This window comes from Branchiostoma belcheri, unplaced genomic scaffold, assembly GCF_001625305.1.
Source record: "Branchiostoma belcheri isolate BF01 breed outbred unplaced genomic scaffold, Haploidv18h27 scaffold7, whole genome shotgun sequence".
Lineage (NCBI taxonomy): Eukaryota > Metazoa > Chordata > Leptocardii > Amphioxiformes > Branchiostomatidae > Branchiostoma > Branchiostoma belcheri.
This window is the reverse complement of record NW_017804353.1, coordinates 128,023-145,543: the sequence shown is the minus strand read 5'-3', so window position 1 is coordinate 145,543 and position 17,521 is coordinate 128,023. Positions and strand designations below refer to the sequence as shown.

The following is a 17,521-nucleotide window of genomic DNA, read 5'->3' as shown; positions in this document are numbered from 1 at the left end:
TCAAGGTTAAATAAAGGTTGAAAAAAAAAAAAAAAAAAAGAAAAAAAAAAATACAGGATATTCTTGGCATCTAACTGTCAGAAAAATAATAAAATCTTTGTTGTAGAACTTGTTTAATTAAGATATCATGTAATTAGGTTTTGTTACATAGGGTGCGACCAAAAATGTTTTGTGCACCCATTTCCAAAAATGAACTTCAAACCCTGTGAGGGGAATTTGTGGCACTTTGTGCACCTGTCAATGAAATCCTCTGAACATCACATCATTGAAAGTCACGAAAACCCGAAATACTTTCTAGAAGTCTGAAATCTCTTATTTTTTTTTTCCAGTTTTGAGGGACATCAATGAGCGAGGGAGAGACTTGGAGAATGTGCTGGTCCAGTACACAACCTTCGTCAAACCAGCGTTCGAGGAATTCTGTCTCCCTGTAAGTCACAGGGGTTTTTCTAGAAAAAAATAGCATCAGGGAGCATATTGCAAGCGTGGCGAGGGAGTGAAGTGACCGAGAGGGGATTTTTCAATGAGAGTAACCCAGTTTGTAATGCTAGAATGCATTGTTGCATTGTTTTTACATCTTTACTTGGAAAAGATCATTTTGAGACAGACTAAATGGTGTGTAAGTACCCACTAAGGTTCAATTGGAAAATTGATATGAGGGAGCTGGCTGGTTACATGTGGTAGCAGCTCCCTTATTCCCCTGTTTAGAAAAAACCCTGAGTCATGTCAACTTTTGTATCATCTCTTGAGGAAAGACTGTGTATTCCTTAAGGTAGCTGTGATACAAGGTAACACATTCAATTTTCTTTCGTTTTTCCCCCAGACAAAAAAGTATGCAGATGTCATCATTCCAAGAGGAGTAGAAAACAAAGGTAAACAAGAGTCCTAGTTACTCTATTACTTTTTTACTAAGAAACTGTCTATATGGACATAGATGCAGTACTGCAAATTTCTGTACCTAGTAATAATAGACAGTAGTTAGCCATATGGCTACTTCAGTATGCAAGAGGTTCAAAGCTAAGAGTAAGTTCAGGCAGGAGTTGATAGGGGCACATGTAGTTTGTATGATGTATGTCTAAGTCCTGGAAGACTAGCTACATACTTGTCTGTTTGTACTTGTACAAAATGTATGGTTGCTAATGGAGAAAATAAAGCACATAAAGCTGTTTTCTTTTCCTGCAGTTGCCATAAACCTGATTGTGCAGCACATCCAAGACCTGATGAACGGGGGGTGGAAGAGACACAATGGGAGAAACCGCTCTGACTCTGAGGGCATGGAGATCCCACTGCACTGAGTATCACCAGTAGTGCTGCATACCTAAACCCACATTTAGGTTCAGGTCCGGATTCAAGTCCAGAGGTTTAGGTTCAGTTCCGGACTTGTAAGTCCGGACCTAAACCCATGACATGAACAAATTGCATGTTGGCAACCTTGCAATGTTGTCTGGGTGAAACTTTGGCCACACAACATGAAGGCCGGTACTTGACGATGCCCGATGGCAATGTTTTCTTCATTTTGCAGCAAATATTTTGCAATCTACGGAAGGTATTAGGTGGTTTGGAAAGAAAAGGGTTATGTGAAATGGTCTTTTATGGTAATAAGTCTGGACTCGGTTCTTGACTTTTAGGTTTTTTTGGACTTGAACCTAAACATTCTTACAAGTCCGGATCCAAGTCCAGTGAACCGGTATGCAGCACTACTCACCAGCTCCCTACATTACATACTGCACAATGTACCGGCAGAATGTACTGCACCTGCGCGAAACCATCATTTTTCTCGGTTTCCGTTGGATGTTTCGTCAAATGTTGCATCAGAATTTTGCCTGTTGCAGAAAATAGTTTTTCCAACACAACATTTGGAAACTACAGACGGATGTTAACCCTATATGGGCGAATGTGACCTTATATGAGATGTTCTGCCAAAGTGCTGTGCACAATACGTTGTGGGTTTTGCGCAGGTGCAGTACGTTCTGCCGATGTGCTCACAACAGCTGATAAGGGAAGGACAGTGCTCTACAGTGTGGATCATTTTGTACGATGTCTTGTTTGATCCTTGCGTAAGGTTCAGGTTATCTCTACCATTTGATGTACAAGAAAGAAAGAAGAGAAATGTTACAGAATACAGGTGCCATTTTTGCTAACTCTGCAAGAAATGTAGCATCTCACTGTACTGTGTGTATAGCTGTTGCAGTCATTGTACAAATGTGTGCCCTTTTCTGTTGCACGCCACATTCATTCACACGTAAGCTTATAAGGTTATGTTTAGAGTCTTACTTATGTACAATAATGTTCTTAATACTTGAGGCTTCAGCCAATAAGAAATGGGAAATAGCTAAATGCGACAGATTGTCTTACTCTGTCTCTAAGCTTTATCAGTTATGATAGACCAATTAACAGTAAGTGAAGTTTAGCTAAGTCTCATGTGGTAGCTGTTCTTTCCTACAGTGCATAGATGTACAGGGTATTACTTACTAGAGGAACTTTTATTATGCTTGGGAAGTTGGGAGACTATCCCATTGAAATGGTGCCAATATAGTGAACCAAAGTTATCGATACATGCACTTTTACATTGTTTAAAGCCACTGGGGTGTCCGTAGGCAAAAGTGTGGCAGACTGTTTTTTGTCAAACATGAGTTAGCTACAATGTAGCTACTTTCCCCATAGACATACATGTAGATCTTTCCGCTGAACAATTGCATGGTGGAAGAATCAGAAAAGATATATGCACAGTCAGTTGTCATCCCCAACCAAACCTCAAAACTACCTACATAGCAGGAATATCTTATCTGTTTTGCTTTTTCAACACATTTTAACAGTTTTGACCTGGACATTGAATAGACCTTATTAACACTGACCCCATTGCATGCTGGGAGACCTGGGGCACTATGGGTAGTGGATCTATCATGTCTTGACTCATTTTGTATGTGGAAATAAGTTATAGTTCATACTTTTACTGTAACCCAGAATACATCGCTTTTCAAACCACCAATCAAGAATTTATCTATAGTATAGATATGTGGCGACAGCCTTACTTTTGTGATTTAGTTATGTCTATATTTTTGAGACAAAGGTTTATCTATTATCAGTGAAAAAGAGGCAAACAAGGCAATGGCATTCTAACACCTTTGAAGGGTGACAGTAGAGCTCTGTGTATAGTCGAAAGGGCAACCATGAAGTTTGGTCAAAAGCAGGATTTTTGAGAGGGTATAGAATTTTCTTCATACACAACCAGTAAGGTTCTGACCTGCTTACATTTCGATGTCTATCAGACACCTTCCTCAGAGCTTCTGACTGGAGTTCTGCAACCTTACTGGTTGTGTATGAAGAAAAATCTATACCTTAAGTATCTCTTCCAACCTGATGAAATTATTTACGGAAATTAGGATTTTTGAGAGTTCTCAAAAGTTGGATGAGATTGTGAACTGTGGGTCATTTGTTGAACACCTTTATTGTAATATTGTAATAACTGATATACTTCCGCTGTTGAAACTGTATAATATTGTCTGCTGCCAAAAATATATAAAACAAGAGTATAACCATATTTTAGGGTTGCTATAACTTAAATGTTGACCAAGTAAATTTACCTTTACTTATTATAATTAGACTAAGTATTGTACTTAAGTTTAAGACTACAGAACTTTATTTAATACTTGTACTAAGTTGTAGCGATATGGTCAATATCTACAATGCGAAAAAAGGGAAATATCTAAATGCTACAAGTAACAAAATGTCTTACACTTGTCTCTGAGATATTGCTACAATTGAGCCGTTTCAATATGTAGTGCCGTAACACTAAAACTGTTAACCACCAAGGGCATTCCAGCAGTTTTCTTGCTGTCCTAATGCAACTGAACTCAACATAAGTGTAATCCAGTGCCTTTGTATCTAATAACAGATGCAATACTTTCCAATCTCTACGAACATATCCACACACCAGGAACTGCTCAGCCTTTATTGTTGCCAATTAAGCACAACTCTGTATGTGACGTATTCAATCTGCATGTAAAAATTTCTGTAGCATTGTTACATATGATATAACGTCTAATAAAATTGTATCCATGGTATTGCCTTGTATTGATCTTGATTTTGTGTTCTGTCATCTCATCTATCCTTCAGTCTAGTTACGTTGATGAAGATTAGACATCCAGCTAAACAATACTCATAGGTAATTCAATCTCTAAATTACGTAAGTAATTTATCCAGTAGTGGAGTTTGAATTTCTTATGAGTACTTTAGTTATTTGACCATTGGGGCACCACAGATGATCCCACAACCAGTTTTCTCCACCTTTCTTGATTTTCTGTTCCTCATGGTGTTATTCACTCAAACACACCTGTCCTTGATGCTGAACACCATCCACACGGGCAAAAAAAGACATCTGTCCTTGGTGCTGAATGCCATCCCTATACAGGCAAACACAACTTCATTGGCACTGAACACCATCCAAACACAGGTAAATGCCTGTCCTTGGTGCTGAACACCATCCATGTATAGGGAAACACGACTTCATTAGTGTGGAACACCATCCACACACAGAGACCTGTCCGTGGTGCTGAACACCATCCACACACACCTGTCTTTGGTGCTCCACCAGACTCCTTTTCAGGCTCAATAAATAGCAGAAATTGGCCTAAAAAGAATGTAACTGCCTAGGGGAGTTGGTCGGCCATAGAGGGTCCATGTTAATACGTGCTGAGTTGAAATGATATAACTACTAGTACTACACAATAAAATAACATTCTTTCCCTGCTAAGTACAAGGTATCAAGTACAAAATGTACAACATTTACTACAAAACAGTTCCGGTGGGTTTGTGCGGTTGTGGTGGGGTTATGACCAAGCCTGCACCTGGTAGCGCCGCCTGTGCTCCAGATTGTGATACACAACACCAGCAACAGCTGTCTGTGTCCCATATGTATTGCATTGTAACAGTTTCTCTAAAATAAAAAATTTCATTTAGCTCATTTGAGCCAAACTGTGTGGTTGTGGTGGGGTTATGACCATGCCTCCACCTGGTATCGCCGCCTGTGCTCCAGGTTGTGGATGTATCTGTCTGCTTCTGTCTCCCCCATGTTCCCATGTTCCATCAGTACTGACTGCAGGGCACTCTGTACGTCTGTAGGCATCTGTTTGGCATTCCTGCAACCAGAACAGCAGAAAAAGTAAGTAAAGAGAGACATCTGTGTTGGGAGTTACATGTTTAAAGTTAAAACTTTTGAAATTACTTGCTTTCTTGTTTAAAGTTAAAACTTTTGGTCCAACATGAAGTTTTCTCACCTAGAGCTTTCTACCAATCACTCTGGTCTACCAGACACCTTTGACCCAGTGTTGACGTCACACTTCAAAGAGGTCACATGACAAGCCTCACTGGGTCAGTCTACTGAGGAAGACCAGAGTGACTGGTTGAAAGCTCTAGGTGAGAAAACTTCTTTGTGTTGGATCAAAAGTTTTAACTTTAAACAAGAAAGCAAGTAATTTCCACCAGTATTCATTTACTGAAAGAATAAGGAAACAATTTTGCAAAATGAAAAATCAAAGTTGCCCTACCCTGCAACGAAGATCCACGCTTCTTGGTTATGGATAAGGTCCCAAATCACTGCTCCATTCTCTTTTATTCTGTGCTGAACGTAGATTTTCTCCTCCTGAAAGAGTGAAGAAAGGGTGTAAAAAATGACAAATTCCACGTTACACCAAAGTGACAGCAAATCGTTGTGAATTTCTTAATTGAATGTTGTGAATTCCTCACTGATTCTGTGGATATTCTACTGTCTCAATTTACTGTATTCATATTCCACTTCTTCCCAGCCTTTAGGGGACCATTTTGACGTTCCTTTCAGTCTATGGTCACGTTATTTCCTCCCTAACTTGCTGTGACACTACTGTATTCAAACACACAATACTGAATGGACACACAAAAAAGCAACAGACAAAAACCAAAACCTCCATACATGAAGGTAAAAAAATACGTCTGAAAAACTGACCTGGTCCCTGGAAAATGCAGTGTACACAGTAAGAAGTCCTTTCTCCATTAGTGGCTGCCATTCTGTTGCACAGAAGAAGTCTTTGTCCTTGTTCCGACATCCAAAGAACAAGAAATTTCCTGTGCCAAGAATGCAACACTGGCATCAACTACAGTGATTTTACTACAGTGCATTGGCATCCAGTGTCAAAAAACTGAAGGGATATTTCTAGTGACAGCTGTAGCAAGATTAGCCTGGGTGTCCTCCATTTTGTAACAGGGCTCCTTGCACTCACTACTTCAGTCTTGGGTACAGCAACGGGTGCCTGCAGGCTACAGCAAGATCTCACACATCAAATGTAGAAAATTTTGATTCCAAAATCATCTATTAAAGGGCCATGGAGGACCAAGTGCTATGGAGGAGACTTTCTGGATTGGTTCGAGCGAGATCTTGAACGAAGTAAGCTTGCTCTCCCTCCAAGTTGGTATGTACAATGTTTTTGTCTATTTAAAAAAAAGGTATGTCTCGACACCCACCTGTGATGCCCAGAGTGGTACGTTCCTGTATGTAACCCCTGAAGGGTGCCAGCCCTGTACCGGGTCCTACCATGATGACGGGGGTGGCAGGGGTCTTTGGGAAGGAGATAGTGCCCTTCCTTATCCACATAGGAACCCTGACATCATCTGTAAAGCAAATATACACTTATTTCAGCCATGATGACATTCCCTATCTGTGATTTTGAAGTTTTGAAGAAATTCAATACAGTATCACCTTTACTGTACTATAGTATAATTGTAATGTTACATGTACTATGTTGTATTACTTGTATTTGCTGCTGGTTTAGTTCAGTATTGTGTGTTTCATGGTGTGTGGACTACAGCATCAGCAGGAGTAGATGCCTGGTGTTCACTCAACATGTATTGTCCTTGTCGTATTTTGAAGAAAAAAAGGAACATCTTTATAAAGTACTTTAAGTCCATGTACCTTTCTGTGGGTTGAGAGCAGACAGCCATGTTGAACAGAGCCCCCTGCGAGGTGTCACCAGCTTGGTTTTGTACTGCACTACAGCCATCAGGATGTGCACTTCATGGGGATTCGCCTGGTTTGAAATGAAGACCACAATTCAGTGTTGAAAGAAGCAATATCTTGCATCTTATAGTTTATAATTATAATAGTGGTTTATTCAATTTTTAAACAATACATTACAGTTTTTATACAGCCAATTCCACCTGGCAGCTAGAGGATGAATTGCATGGGAGTTGTTTACACAGGAGTTTGTGACAATATAGCTAAATCTCATCTAGATCACACATCTGACATTCAAAAAGATTTCAGTACTTCAAGTTTTGTTGGTGAGGGCTCAAAATACCATACTGGGTTAGCATGGGTAAAATTGGAGCTGTGCAGGTATTTCTGATGTCTGCCTGCACCTAGTAATATACATCCATCCATGTACTGGGTGCAAATGAAATTTGTCTTGTACAGGTAATTTTCTATGTTTCCTGCACCAGTGCAAATATGCCAAAAAATATTTCGGGCTTACACAATGAATTTAAAAATACCGGTAGACCAGACAGGAGCCCCACCTAGCACATTTCATCAGAACTGCAGCATGACCTACCTGTAGAGAAGAAGCGATGGAGAAGGCCCTTGGCTGGACGGGTGGGATGAGATCAAACAGGTACTCTACAGGGATGGTGTTGGTGACATGAGGAAAGTCCTGTAGTACCTCTAGGGTTGTTCTTCTGGGGCGATTACAGTAAGCATACAGCTCTTCCTAAAGTAGTAACAAAAATTTTTTAGTTTGTTTCAAGTGGGGTCGTGTGGCAATGGCAGCGTGCGCGACTCGGAATCAAGAGGTCCTGGGTTCGAGTCCTGACATGCCACCGAGAGATATTCTATATGTTACTATCATGCCCTGTCAACATTTCCACTTATGTAGGCCAATTTGTACACAATTCAATGACAAAACGAGAAAACGTAATTAATTCCTGACACAATTTATTACTACATTGTATTAATAGAGTTAGATTAGTATAATTAGTGTCTCTCTTTTGTTATACATTGTTTATGAAGCAGATCAGATTCCTATTACAGTTAGTAGAACTGTTAGATATTCTCAACACCACCATATGTGTATGTTAACACCACAAACTATGTATGTATATTTTGCCATACGTTATACCCGCTACATCTGTTGCGCAATAAAGTTCTTCTTCTATCTGAATCCCACCTGGCCTTCTGCCGTGCTGAATTCCTGCAGTTTCTCCTTCTCCAGTTCGTTTTCAGCGAAGTAAGACAGAAGTGTGAAGAACCACCTCCTGGGCACAGCATGGATGTCCAGGTGATGTTCCACCAGGTGCTGTATGCTGCAGGGCTGGGGGAGGGTGGGGGGCAGGGGGACGTCTGGACACACAGGATCAATCAATTAATCAATCAATTGATCGATCAATCAATCAATCAACCAAATCAATCAATCAATCAATCAAATGGTTTATTTTCAACCGACTTAGCAGCACCAGGCTGAATTTTGTCAATTGTAACATTCATTTAAAATCTTAAACAAACATCATTGTACTAATGAAGCTCTGAAAAAGAAGTCTGAAACATAAGCAAGGTAAAAGACATTACTTATTGAATAAAAGAACATTCCAATATCCCCAAAACAAGCACCAAACATTTACAAGCATTTTCAGATATTGTTTTGTGCTGAAAAGTTCCATGGCAAGTTCAGGTTTTTTGTTCAGCACTACAATTGCATGTACATGTATATTGGGCCATTCTTACCTAGGGTCATTCTTTTGCAGCACAACCAGTATTGCAAGTCATTGGTTAAGGTTATACATCCAGGTAAACAATACTCACAGAAAATTCAAACTCTACTACTTGATAAATTATGGAAATAACTTTTCAACATTTCTAGCAACATTCAGCATTCTTCTTCTGGCAGTTAGAGCTAGTGTAAACACAGGGTAAGATCTCCTCTAACCTGGGTCGTTCTGCTGCAGTAGTATCCTGTCCTCAGGGTTGAGTTTAAGCAGTTGGATGAAGGTCTGCACCTCGTCTGGCAGGTTGGGAGGCTGGATCATCACTACATCTCCTGCTGCATGGCTGTGGAGGGGGGTATTTGATGGTTTATTGGGGCTCAAATAAACTGTATATGCAGGTTAGTGCAGGTAAAATTGGTACTGTGCAGGTATTTGTGATGTCTACCTGCACCCAAGTAAAGGATCCAGACTTGGCTTCAGAATTTTGGAGTTTTTTAGCTGTCTACCGAAACCTTTGGAGAAAAAAAGTCAGACAAGGAGTCGACCTACGCAACAAGGTTGCGGGAGGATCTAAGGTCTAAGGTAAGGTAAGGTTAGCTGTCTACTTCCATAACAGAAGACATGCAAAACATACAACTTTACAGTAACCATTTTCTCATCCACTTTTTCAGAATCAGAAAGTGTCATAAGAATCATAAAAATACCTCTTCCCCATTTTGTAATTATGTAAGTATTTTGTCATTGTGTTTTACTCATGTTTTTTATTAGAAGGCATCATATAAGCAACTGTGCTTCTTGCCTTTACTCAATAAATAAATAAATAAAATTACCTTAAGCCAGATCCAGACACATCCAGCTTAATCAGTCGCACATCCTGCCAGTGGTCGTGAGCGGTGACTCTGTCGTTGGACACCAGTCTGGCACAGAACGGGTTGTTCTGTGAAGGTTTAGACCCAGTCTTGTCTGCAGGTACATGCAGGCCGTTGATGCTGTCCTGGTCTCCATCCACAAACTGTACTTTGTACCTGGGAGGAGGCCTGAAAACACAAGAAATATACTATACATTGGACACCAGTCTGGCATAAAACGGACTATTCTGTGAAGGGTTGGATCCTGTACTGTCTGTAGGTACATGCAGGCCATTGATGCTGTCCTGGTCTCTATCCACAAACTGTACTTTGTACCTGGGAGGGGGTCTGAAAACACAAGAAATATACTATACATTGGACACTAGTCTGGCACAGAACGGGCTGTTCTGTGAAGGGTTAGAGCCAGTACTGTCTGTAGGTACATGCAGGCCGTTGATGCTGTCCTGGTCTCTATCCACAAACTGCACTTTGTACCTGGGAGGAGGTCTGGAAACACAAGAAATATACTATACATTGGACACTAGTCTCGCACAGAACGGTCTGTTCTGTGAAGGGTTGGATCCTGTACTGTATGTAGGTACATGCAGGCCGTTGATGCTGTCCTGGTCTCCATTCACAAACTGTACTTTGTACCTGGGAGGAGGCCTGAAAACAAGAAATATACTATACATTGGACACTAGTCTGGCACAGAACGGGTTGTTCTGTGAAGGGTTAGAGCCAGTCTTGTCTGTAGGTACATGCAGGCCGTTGATGCTGTCCTGGTCTCCATTTACAAACTGCACTTTGTATCTTGGAGGGGGTCTGGAAACACAAGAAATATACTATACATTGGACACTAGTCTGGCATAAAACGGACAATTCTGTGAAGGTTTAGACCCAGTCTTGTCTGTAGGTACATGCAGGCCGTTGATACTGTGCTGGTCTCTATCCACAAACTGTACTTTGTACCTGGGAGGAGGTCTGGAAATACAAGAAATATACTATAGACAGTCAACACTGTAAAAGAAGACACTTAGCCTGGGTACTGTCCTGGTTAGTTTACATCTGCTCCCACAGTCGCTACCAACCAACCAGCGACTGTGGGCGTGGACGTAAACTAACCAGGATGGTACCCAGGCTAGAAGACACGTAGGGGACTAATAAAATCTGGCCTATGTGGACAGGTGGTCACTATAGACAGAATTCTTAATGCTTTGTCAATGGGACAAAACTTTTCTAAGGGATCACCAAATAAGTGGTCACTCGTACAGGTTTGACTGTATGGTCAATGTCAATGATAGCCTTTTTTTTATTAATCTAGGTTCAGTATAAGTCAAATTAAGCACTGGCATCCTTGGGCATTATAGCCACAGACTAGGTCCCTCCACTAGAGAAGCAAAGTCACTGAGAATTATCCACAGTACATAGAAAGGCTTGCAGTTTTAACCATCTCCCTAGTGCCTAACCCAATAGCCAAGACAAATTTGGCAAACGACTGCCTTGGCAGGCTGAAGGTTAATATTTGACAATGACAATGACAATGAACTTTATTGTATATTCACGCTCTACATGAGCTAAATGCCAAGTTAGATAACTTGGGTACAAGTGTAGAAGAAACAGGTGTTACATTTCTGTGCTACGTATCTATCTACAGGATGTATCTACAAGATCTGTCTACAGGATCTCTTCTCTCTTTTTGACACATGTATGGACAAATTTATATAGTTTTTCATTTATTACATTGTAGTGCTTGGATGTCATAATATGTTTGAACAATTCTATTTTCGGTAAGCATGCATATTTCTTTTATATTTTGTATACTTGCATATTACACAATCAAATATACATGTAACAGGAAGAGTTACTCACAAGATGTGTTCACTGATGATAGTTTTGTCAGGAGGCAGAGGGTACAAACTCATCACCTTGTTCCACAGTACACCCAGCCACGGGTCCACCACTGCATCTGGTCTGCAACAAATATATCTGTTAATAGTTTGATCAGGTTGGTATGTCACTGAATAAAGAGACTCTCTTTACACAACCAAGTTGTATTTAGTCGATATTTTGGTGACCACCTGTCACCTTCTCAAAAACAAGGAAGAAAGCACATACATAACATAACTAATACATTTGTTGAAATGCAGATAGGGACAGCAACATGGCAGTTAGCACCTGCCTGTTTTATTGACATGGAAGAGGCATCGAAACATTATACATGTATAATAGTATTGGAAAATAACCTACCCCAGATCATGTTGGTCGTCTGCCAGTCCGAGGGTGTGGAGGGGGTTTCCACCCAGCTGCTGTAGTCTCTTCTGGAGCTTTTTGGCCACAAAGTTGAACCTGCAAGACCCCCATTTTGAGTCATGTTTCAGTCTCAACAATAATGAGCCAAAAAGTTCATCTGAGTTGGTAAATTACATTATGAAAAACTTAAACTGTTCTCCAACTCAAATTTGACTCACCAGAAATTTTCATGGGAAAAATCACGGGTCCACAGCATTTGGGTCAGATAGCTGAGGAAGACTGAGTGATTCAGTTGAAAATTTCTGGTGAGTCAAATTTTGAGTTGGAGAACAGTTTAAGTTTTTCATAATAATGAGCCAACATGATGTTACATTTCTTCAGACACACACAATATTCGGCTGCAACCTAATGTAAACTGATTACTTTATGGGGACTTAGTTTTTATACTATGGGAGGAAAGGAGACATCCACAGTAGACAGAGCATCAACATGCACACTACTGAAAATGGTCACAGTCCTAAATATGATGGCATGATGATGATGTTAAGCCATGGTCTACTGTTCACTATACTTGTTGAAAAGGGCTAGAATTTCCCTGAACAGATAGCCTGGTATCAAGTCTGATCGTGGTCGGGGCTGCAAGAGCTCTGTCCCGCCCGCCTCACATAGGCTTCCCGGTGTGTATTTCACGAAAGATTGACTAGCCCTCCAATCCCCAAGCATACTGTCTCTTATTAGCGTAACACTCCTACCGGGATGGCCTGTTGCACTGGGCGGGGGAAGCTATTAGAGCCCCCGAAGGCACAACCTGCCTGGACACCCCAATACTAGCACCCCCATTCACGTAAGACTGGATACCAGGCTACTGGACAATGGACCTGTATATAAGTTATAAAAGTCTATCTTCTCTGTCACAGCCAGTGGAAGATTGTTTCAGAATTCATCTGAGTTAAATTGGTTCCAGATTACTTTGACTTACTTTTGATAGGAAGAGTCCCCCAGGCCCAGCACAGCGAAGTTGAGCTGACACAGGGAGTTGGAGGGAAGATTCTTCCTCAGAAGGAACCTCCAAAATACCTGGAAAAAATGTTTTAAAACACTTAGATTAAGTTAGAACCATCATTTATAACTAGTCTTGATTCATGAAACAAAATGCCAGGAGTCTAATCTACAAAAATTGGCAGTATTGTTATTTATGTACTGAAAAAAATTTTCAGGGTTACCGTTACAAATCAGATGGCACCTACAGTAGGCTACAGCATAATATATGGCACTGTCTTCCAAACTTCCAAAGGCGACAGATTTTTTTTAAAGTGTTAAAAAATAAATTTAGGTTTTCACCCATTAAACTCAAAGTAATGCTTACCTTCATATTGTCTGGTTCGTCCCCCTGCCCAGTAGTGGAACACACAAATATCACCACTGGCTCATGGATAAGGGAGGCCTGTAAGGTGAAATATAATGTGACATCTGTATCTGTATCTGTATCTGTATAGCCGGTATAACCGCCTTTCGGCGTAACACACCAGCTTCGCAGGCACGCGGCGCGGCGGCAGCTGGCTATATTACACCGATCGACTTGTTACACCTAACCCTTGAACTTCTAGCTCTAGACATTGTTTAAAGCTATCTATTGACAGTGCCCCTACTGTACTTGGTGACAGTGAGTTCCACTCTGCGATAGTTCTAGGAAAGAATGAATTCTTGAACACCTCAATCCTTGGTTGATAACTCTGGTACTTGAATGCGTGGCTATTTCTTGTTCTCTTCTGGGCTGGTATTAGGTACTTAGTATAATGTATAAATCATCAAGAAGATATTTCATTGTTGTAAATTTTTAGCCAATGTGATCCAACAATGCAGTTAATATAATTAACGCATCAGTACACTGGTATTTGTTGTTGTTGTTTTTTTTTTTTTTACTTAAACTTAAGTGTTGCATCCAGTTCTGATTTGGTCCAGTGTAACGTTACTGGTATGCACTACTGTGTCAGATCAGGAATTTTATGTCTATCGTCAGCGGCTGAAAAAGGGCCTGGGGGTCAGGGGTTTTTGCTAGAGTCGACTGGGTGACCAGAACATTTTTTTCTAGGCCTTAGTCGCATGTCTTGAACTGTTTTTTCTCTTTGGTCATACATGTAGCATTATATCAGTTCTGATTGAAGCCAGTTTCTTCTATAGAACTGAATTAATCTATGTATAACCAGGAAAGGCTGCTGTGCACCCTTAAAGTGTCTGCTATAAAGGAGGCTACTAGTAGGAGGTTCCACTCACAATAGGATACTGGTCCATGGGGAGTACTTTGGTGGAGAAGTGTCGTCTCTTGGCTTCCCGCGCCGCTCGCTCGGCCACATCCTGGGCTGTGCCGGTCTGGCTGCCGTACAGGACCGTCAACCGACGGGAGTCCATCACTAACTAATACACTTTACAGACCAGGTCCACACCAATGCTGATCATAAGTACTGTGTAATAAACAAATAAACAATGAAAATGTTGGTCTCTTTGCCCTAGGGTCAAGGAAAAAATGTTGAATGTGTTTCTTGTTTCAGTCCTGAAAAAATTAGGGTCAGTAGGTAGGGATATTTTTTTCCTTTATAGACTTTTTCCCCCGTATAGGACTGTCAACCGATGGGAGTCCGTCGCTTACAGACGAGGTCAACAGCAACGATGATGCTACTGTGTAATTAACAAATAAACAATGATCAATGAAGATACATGTACGCCAAAAAACAGTTTCTCAAGCAACTAGATATGATTTTGGAAACAGTCAAAATGCAGTTGCTTGAGTAACTTTTTTTTTTGATGGATATCAATACCTGGATGTCTAACCTTCACCGACGGAACAGTGAAAATGTTGGTCCTTCTGTCCTAAGGAACATGTAAGAGTCTATCCTGTAATACCTAACAAGGCTGCTAGAGGGCACACATAATTGCTCTTGTTTGCTGGGAGATACAGGGCACTTATGGTTAGCAGGTGGGTACTAGTACATGTTGTAGGGAAGGAGGAATATCATTATCATTACAACATAGACTGGGCCATACACAATTATTACATTATTATACACATGTGTTGCCATGGTAACAGTGATATTTGCCAAAAAGGCACATTTTCATGTGTTTGATCAGCACATGTTTCATTCCGCAAAAATGTACAGTATTATAACCAAGGAGATTGTAATTTCTGGTGGTTGTTGTTAACTTATAATCAAGAAGGTTTAAATGAATGAATGAAAGACCTAATTATTTTACGTTTGTGCTCTAACAAGCTAAGTACAGGTCATGGGTAAACAGGGAAAAGAATACAGCAATGACACTTACATACTATATAAACTAATGTGTTCTACTATTTACAGGTTCAGCTTCTTCTCGCTTCTTGTACGAACATATTGAGCTAATGATAACGTTACATGGTTTGTCAAGTTTCATCTAACAAATGTCTAAAGCTTGGGAACTTATCTATTACACAAGTATAGAGGGAATCCCTCCAGGGTGTAAAATGAGTCTGTACTATATATTTACCTGACTTTAGTTAAGGGCAGGAAACAATGAAATAAAATTACCGCTATCTCTTGTCCACTTTCACGAGTTGGACTGCCACTGCTTCGGTGACCTGTCGTGACCTGAAATACTGGAAACTGCCATTCGAAATTAGGGGGGCTATGATATTTTAATACGGGGAGCGTTGAAAGATGTTAGTCCATCAGAAATTAATAAATTATTTTAACTGTTTTTATTAGAATAAGGTGATAATCATGACTCTATATTATCGATTAAATATACATAGAATGAATATAAATAATTTGCATTAGGAAAAGTGTCTACCTGTACAGTTCAATGGTATAATCTGTTGACCTTTGTTCTCTCCGACAAATCACTTCCGCCATACCTTGGAAGAGACATCGACGACCTTTTTTCCCGAAACAGGCTGGAGAAAAATACACCAGGAGACTACAGAACGAGGTTTTTAATCATAAACTTCAGAAGAAAGGACTGTGGTCGCTTCTACCGGTTCCAGAGTCGCCCGTGGCACAATTTGAGCCCGTTTTCGTGGGAAAGAACATCGTAAAATTTTCTGGTGATACGGCAGCTACGGAAGCGGCGATGTCGGGTTTGTATGACCACCACCACAGCTCCTTGAATCCATGAAACACTGCAGCAAAGAAATAGCTTCTCGCTGGAGAACCGAAGGCGTTTGCATCGCCTTTTCAACATAACCATCACACTTACGGAGCTACTGAGCCACTGTGGTGGTTCGTAGAGGTCAGAAAGAAGAAGACATATCGTCGGCAGCCAGCCATGTTGTTTTCTCTCAAAGAAGTAATCCAGTGGATCGGACTGTCGGCTTTCGAGCTGTGGCTTCACGTGGTGTCTCTGCTGGTGTTCAGCATCCTACTGGCTCTAAAGCTGGAGGGCGTTCTATCAACCACCTGGTGTGTAATACTTAAAGTCTAGGGGTGTTTGGTCTCTTAGCGCTTAAAACGTCTATATATATCACTATAAACGGAGATGCAAACCAGTTCTGTAAGAAGCAAGGAGGAGCCAGTAAAAACCCTTCTGGTCCCGGGCAGGGGTTTGAAACCCATGACCTCCTGGGCACCAGAGCTCCATAACCAGATGCTCTAATCGCTCGGCCGAAAAGGTCTAGACCCCTCGGCCGGGTCAGTTGGTAGCGCCTATAAACCCCCCACTGTTATGTAGTTCGATTACTTCTGCGAAATCCTATTTATTGATCTGTATGTTTACTTGACTAACAGGTATATGGTCTAATGCTTTACAAGGAGTTTAACGCTAATTATGGAGAGAGTTACCATAGGTCTAATATACAAATTATACAGTGTCAGAAAAATAATAAAATAATTTGACAGTACTTCTCTTCAGTAATGGAACATATTAGTTTTTGCTGAGTCAGACATTCTATGTACCTATTTCATCTTATATGGTGCACCTAAAAATTTTTTGTGCACACAATTATTTAGGTTGGGTGCACCAGTGCACCTATTTCCAAAAATGAATTTCAAGCCCTGAATAATAGTAATACCATAATCACAAAGGCCATATCCTTTACAGGTGGACCGTTTTCATCCCTCTGTTCGCCAGTGACGGCCTCCACGCCTACTTCTCCTCTATCGTGTTCCTGAGACTGAATCTGGAGGGAGACCTGAGAACTGCGGGAATACGCACGGCTTGGAGCGCTGTCGTCTTGGTACTAAGCTTTCATTTCATGTCAACAATTGCTTTTCGTGTCAACAATTGCAGTTGTATTTATATAGTTGTGCTTGGGAGGACAACTTTTAAAGGTGTCAATACACCTGTTTTTCCCTCCCTTCCACTTGTATGTTTGTACTTGTGGTGAATTCTAATAAACAAATAAACAATTTATTTCATTTATAACTTACAAAATCTTTCTCTCTCTCTCCCCCAGGTGTTGCTGTTTGCCTTTAAGATGCTTCTGTGTCAGAAGCTTGAGGACCAGAACAACCTGACATTCGCCATGATCATGTCTCCTGTCTTCATCCTGCTGCAGGTGCTCATGATCAGGGCCTGCCAAGTCGGGAACTGAAAGACTTTCACGTCAGTGAAGTTAGGCATCCGGGTATGCCAAAAACAGTTACTCAAACAACGGGATATGATTTTTGAAACGGTCAGACGTTTCAGGTAGCATTCCCTAGCTTTCGTCAGTGTCACTGGAGAGTTCTCA

At 40.8% G+C, this 17,521-nt stretch overlaps 3 protein-coding genes across 4 annotated transcripts in view; 2 read left to right on the top strand and 1 right to left on the bottom strand.

The window, feature by feature from the left end:
• The window catches only part of LOC109484729 (uridine-cytidine kinase 2-B-like), a 6,429-nt gene extending 3,642 nt beyond the window's left edge, over positions 1 to 2,787 (top strand). Inside the window, exons 4-7 of one of the 2 annotated variants that reach the window (XM_019788090.1) lie at positions 330 to 427; positions 821 to 869; positions 1,180 to 1,294; positions 1,698 to 2,787. In XM_019788090.1, coding sequence (XP_019643649.1) covers positions 330 to 427; positions 821 to 869; positions 1,180 to 1,292 — 260 coding nt within the window. In that variant the 3' untranslated portion in view covers positions 1,293 to 1,294; positions 1,698 to 2,787. Of the gene's footprint in view, positions 1 to 329; positions 428 to 820; positions 870 to 1,179; positions 1,387 to 1,697 lie in introns of those variants that run through there. The other variant, XM_019788091.1, reaches the window with a different exon arrangement.
• Positions 2,788 to 3,384: 597 nt separating this feature from the next.
• LOC109484750 (NADPH-dependent diflavin oxidoreductase 1-like) lies at positions 3,385 to 14,232 on the bottom strand. Its single transcript, XM_019788120.1, has 14 exons — positions 14,098 to 14,232; positions 13,190 to 13,267; positions 12,803 to 12,900; positions 11,821 to 11,919; positions 11,443 to 11,544; positions 9,555 to 9,761; positions 8,946 to 9,067; positions 8,190 to 8,362; positions 7,578 to 7,733; positions 6,941 to 7,055; positions 6,493 to 6,639; positions 5,978 to 6,096; positions 5,544 to 5,638; positions 3,385 to 5,135 (listed from the first exon to the last, which is right to left on the bottom strand). Exons 1-14 carry the CDS (start codon positions 14,230 to 14,232, stop codon positions 4,991 to 4,993), a joined length of 1,791 nt encoding a protein of 596 aa, XP_019643679.1. The 3' UTR covers positions 3,385 to 4,990.
• Positions 14,233 to 16,119: 1,887 nt separating this feature from the next.
• LOC109484436 (transmembrane protein 203-like) lies at positions 16,120 to 17,441 on the top strand. The gene is made up of 3 exons (XM_019787686.1): positions 16,120 to 16,253; positions 16,891 to 17,026; positions 17,246 to 17,441. The coding sequence occupies exons 1-3, from the start codon at positions 16,120 to 16,122 to the stop codon at positions 17,381 to 17,383; spliced, it is 408 nt and encodes a 135-aa protein (XP_019643245.1). The 3' UTR covers positions 17,384 to 17,441.
• The last annotated feature ends 80 nt before the right edge of the window (positions 17,442 to 17,521 follow it).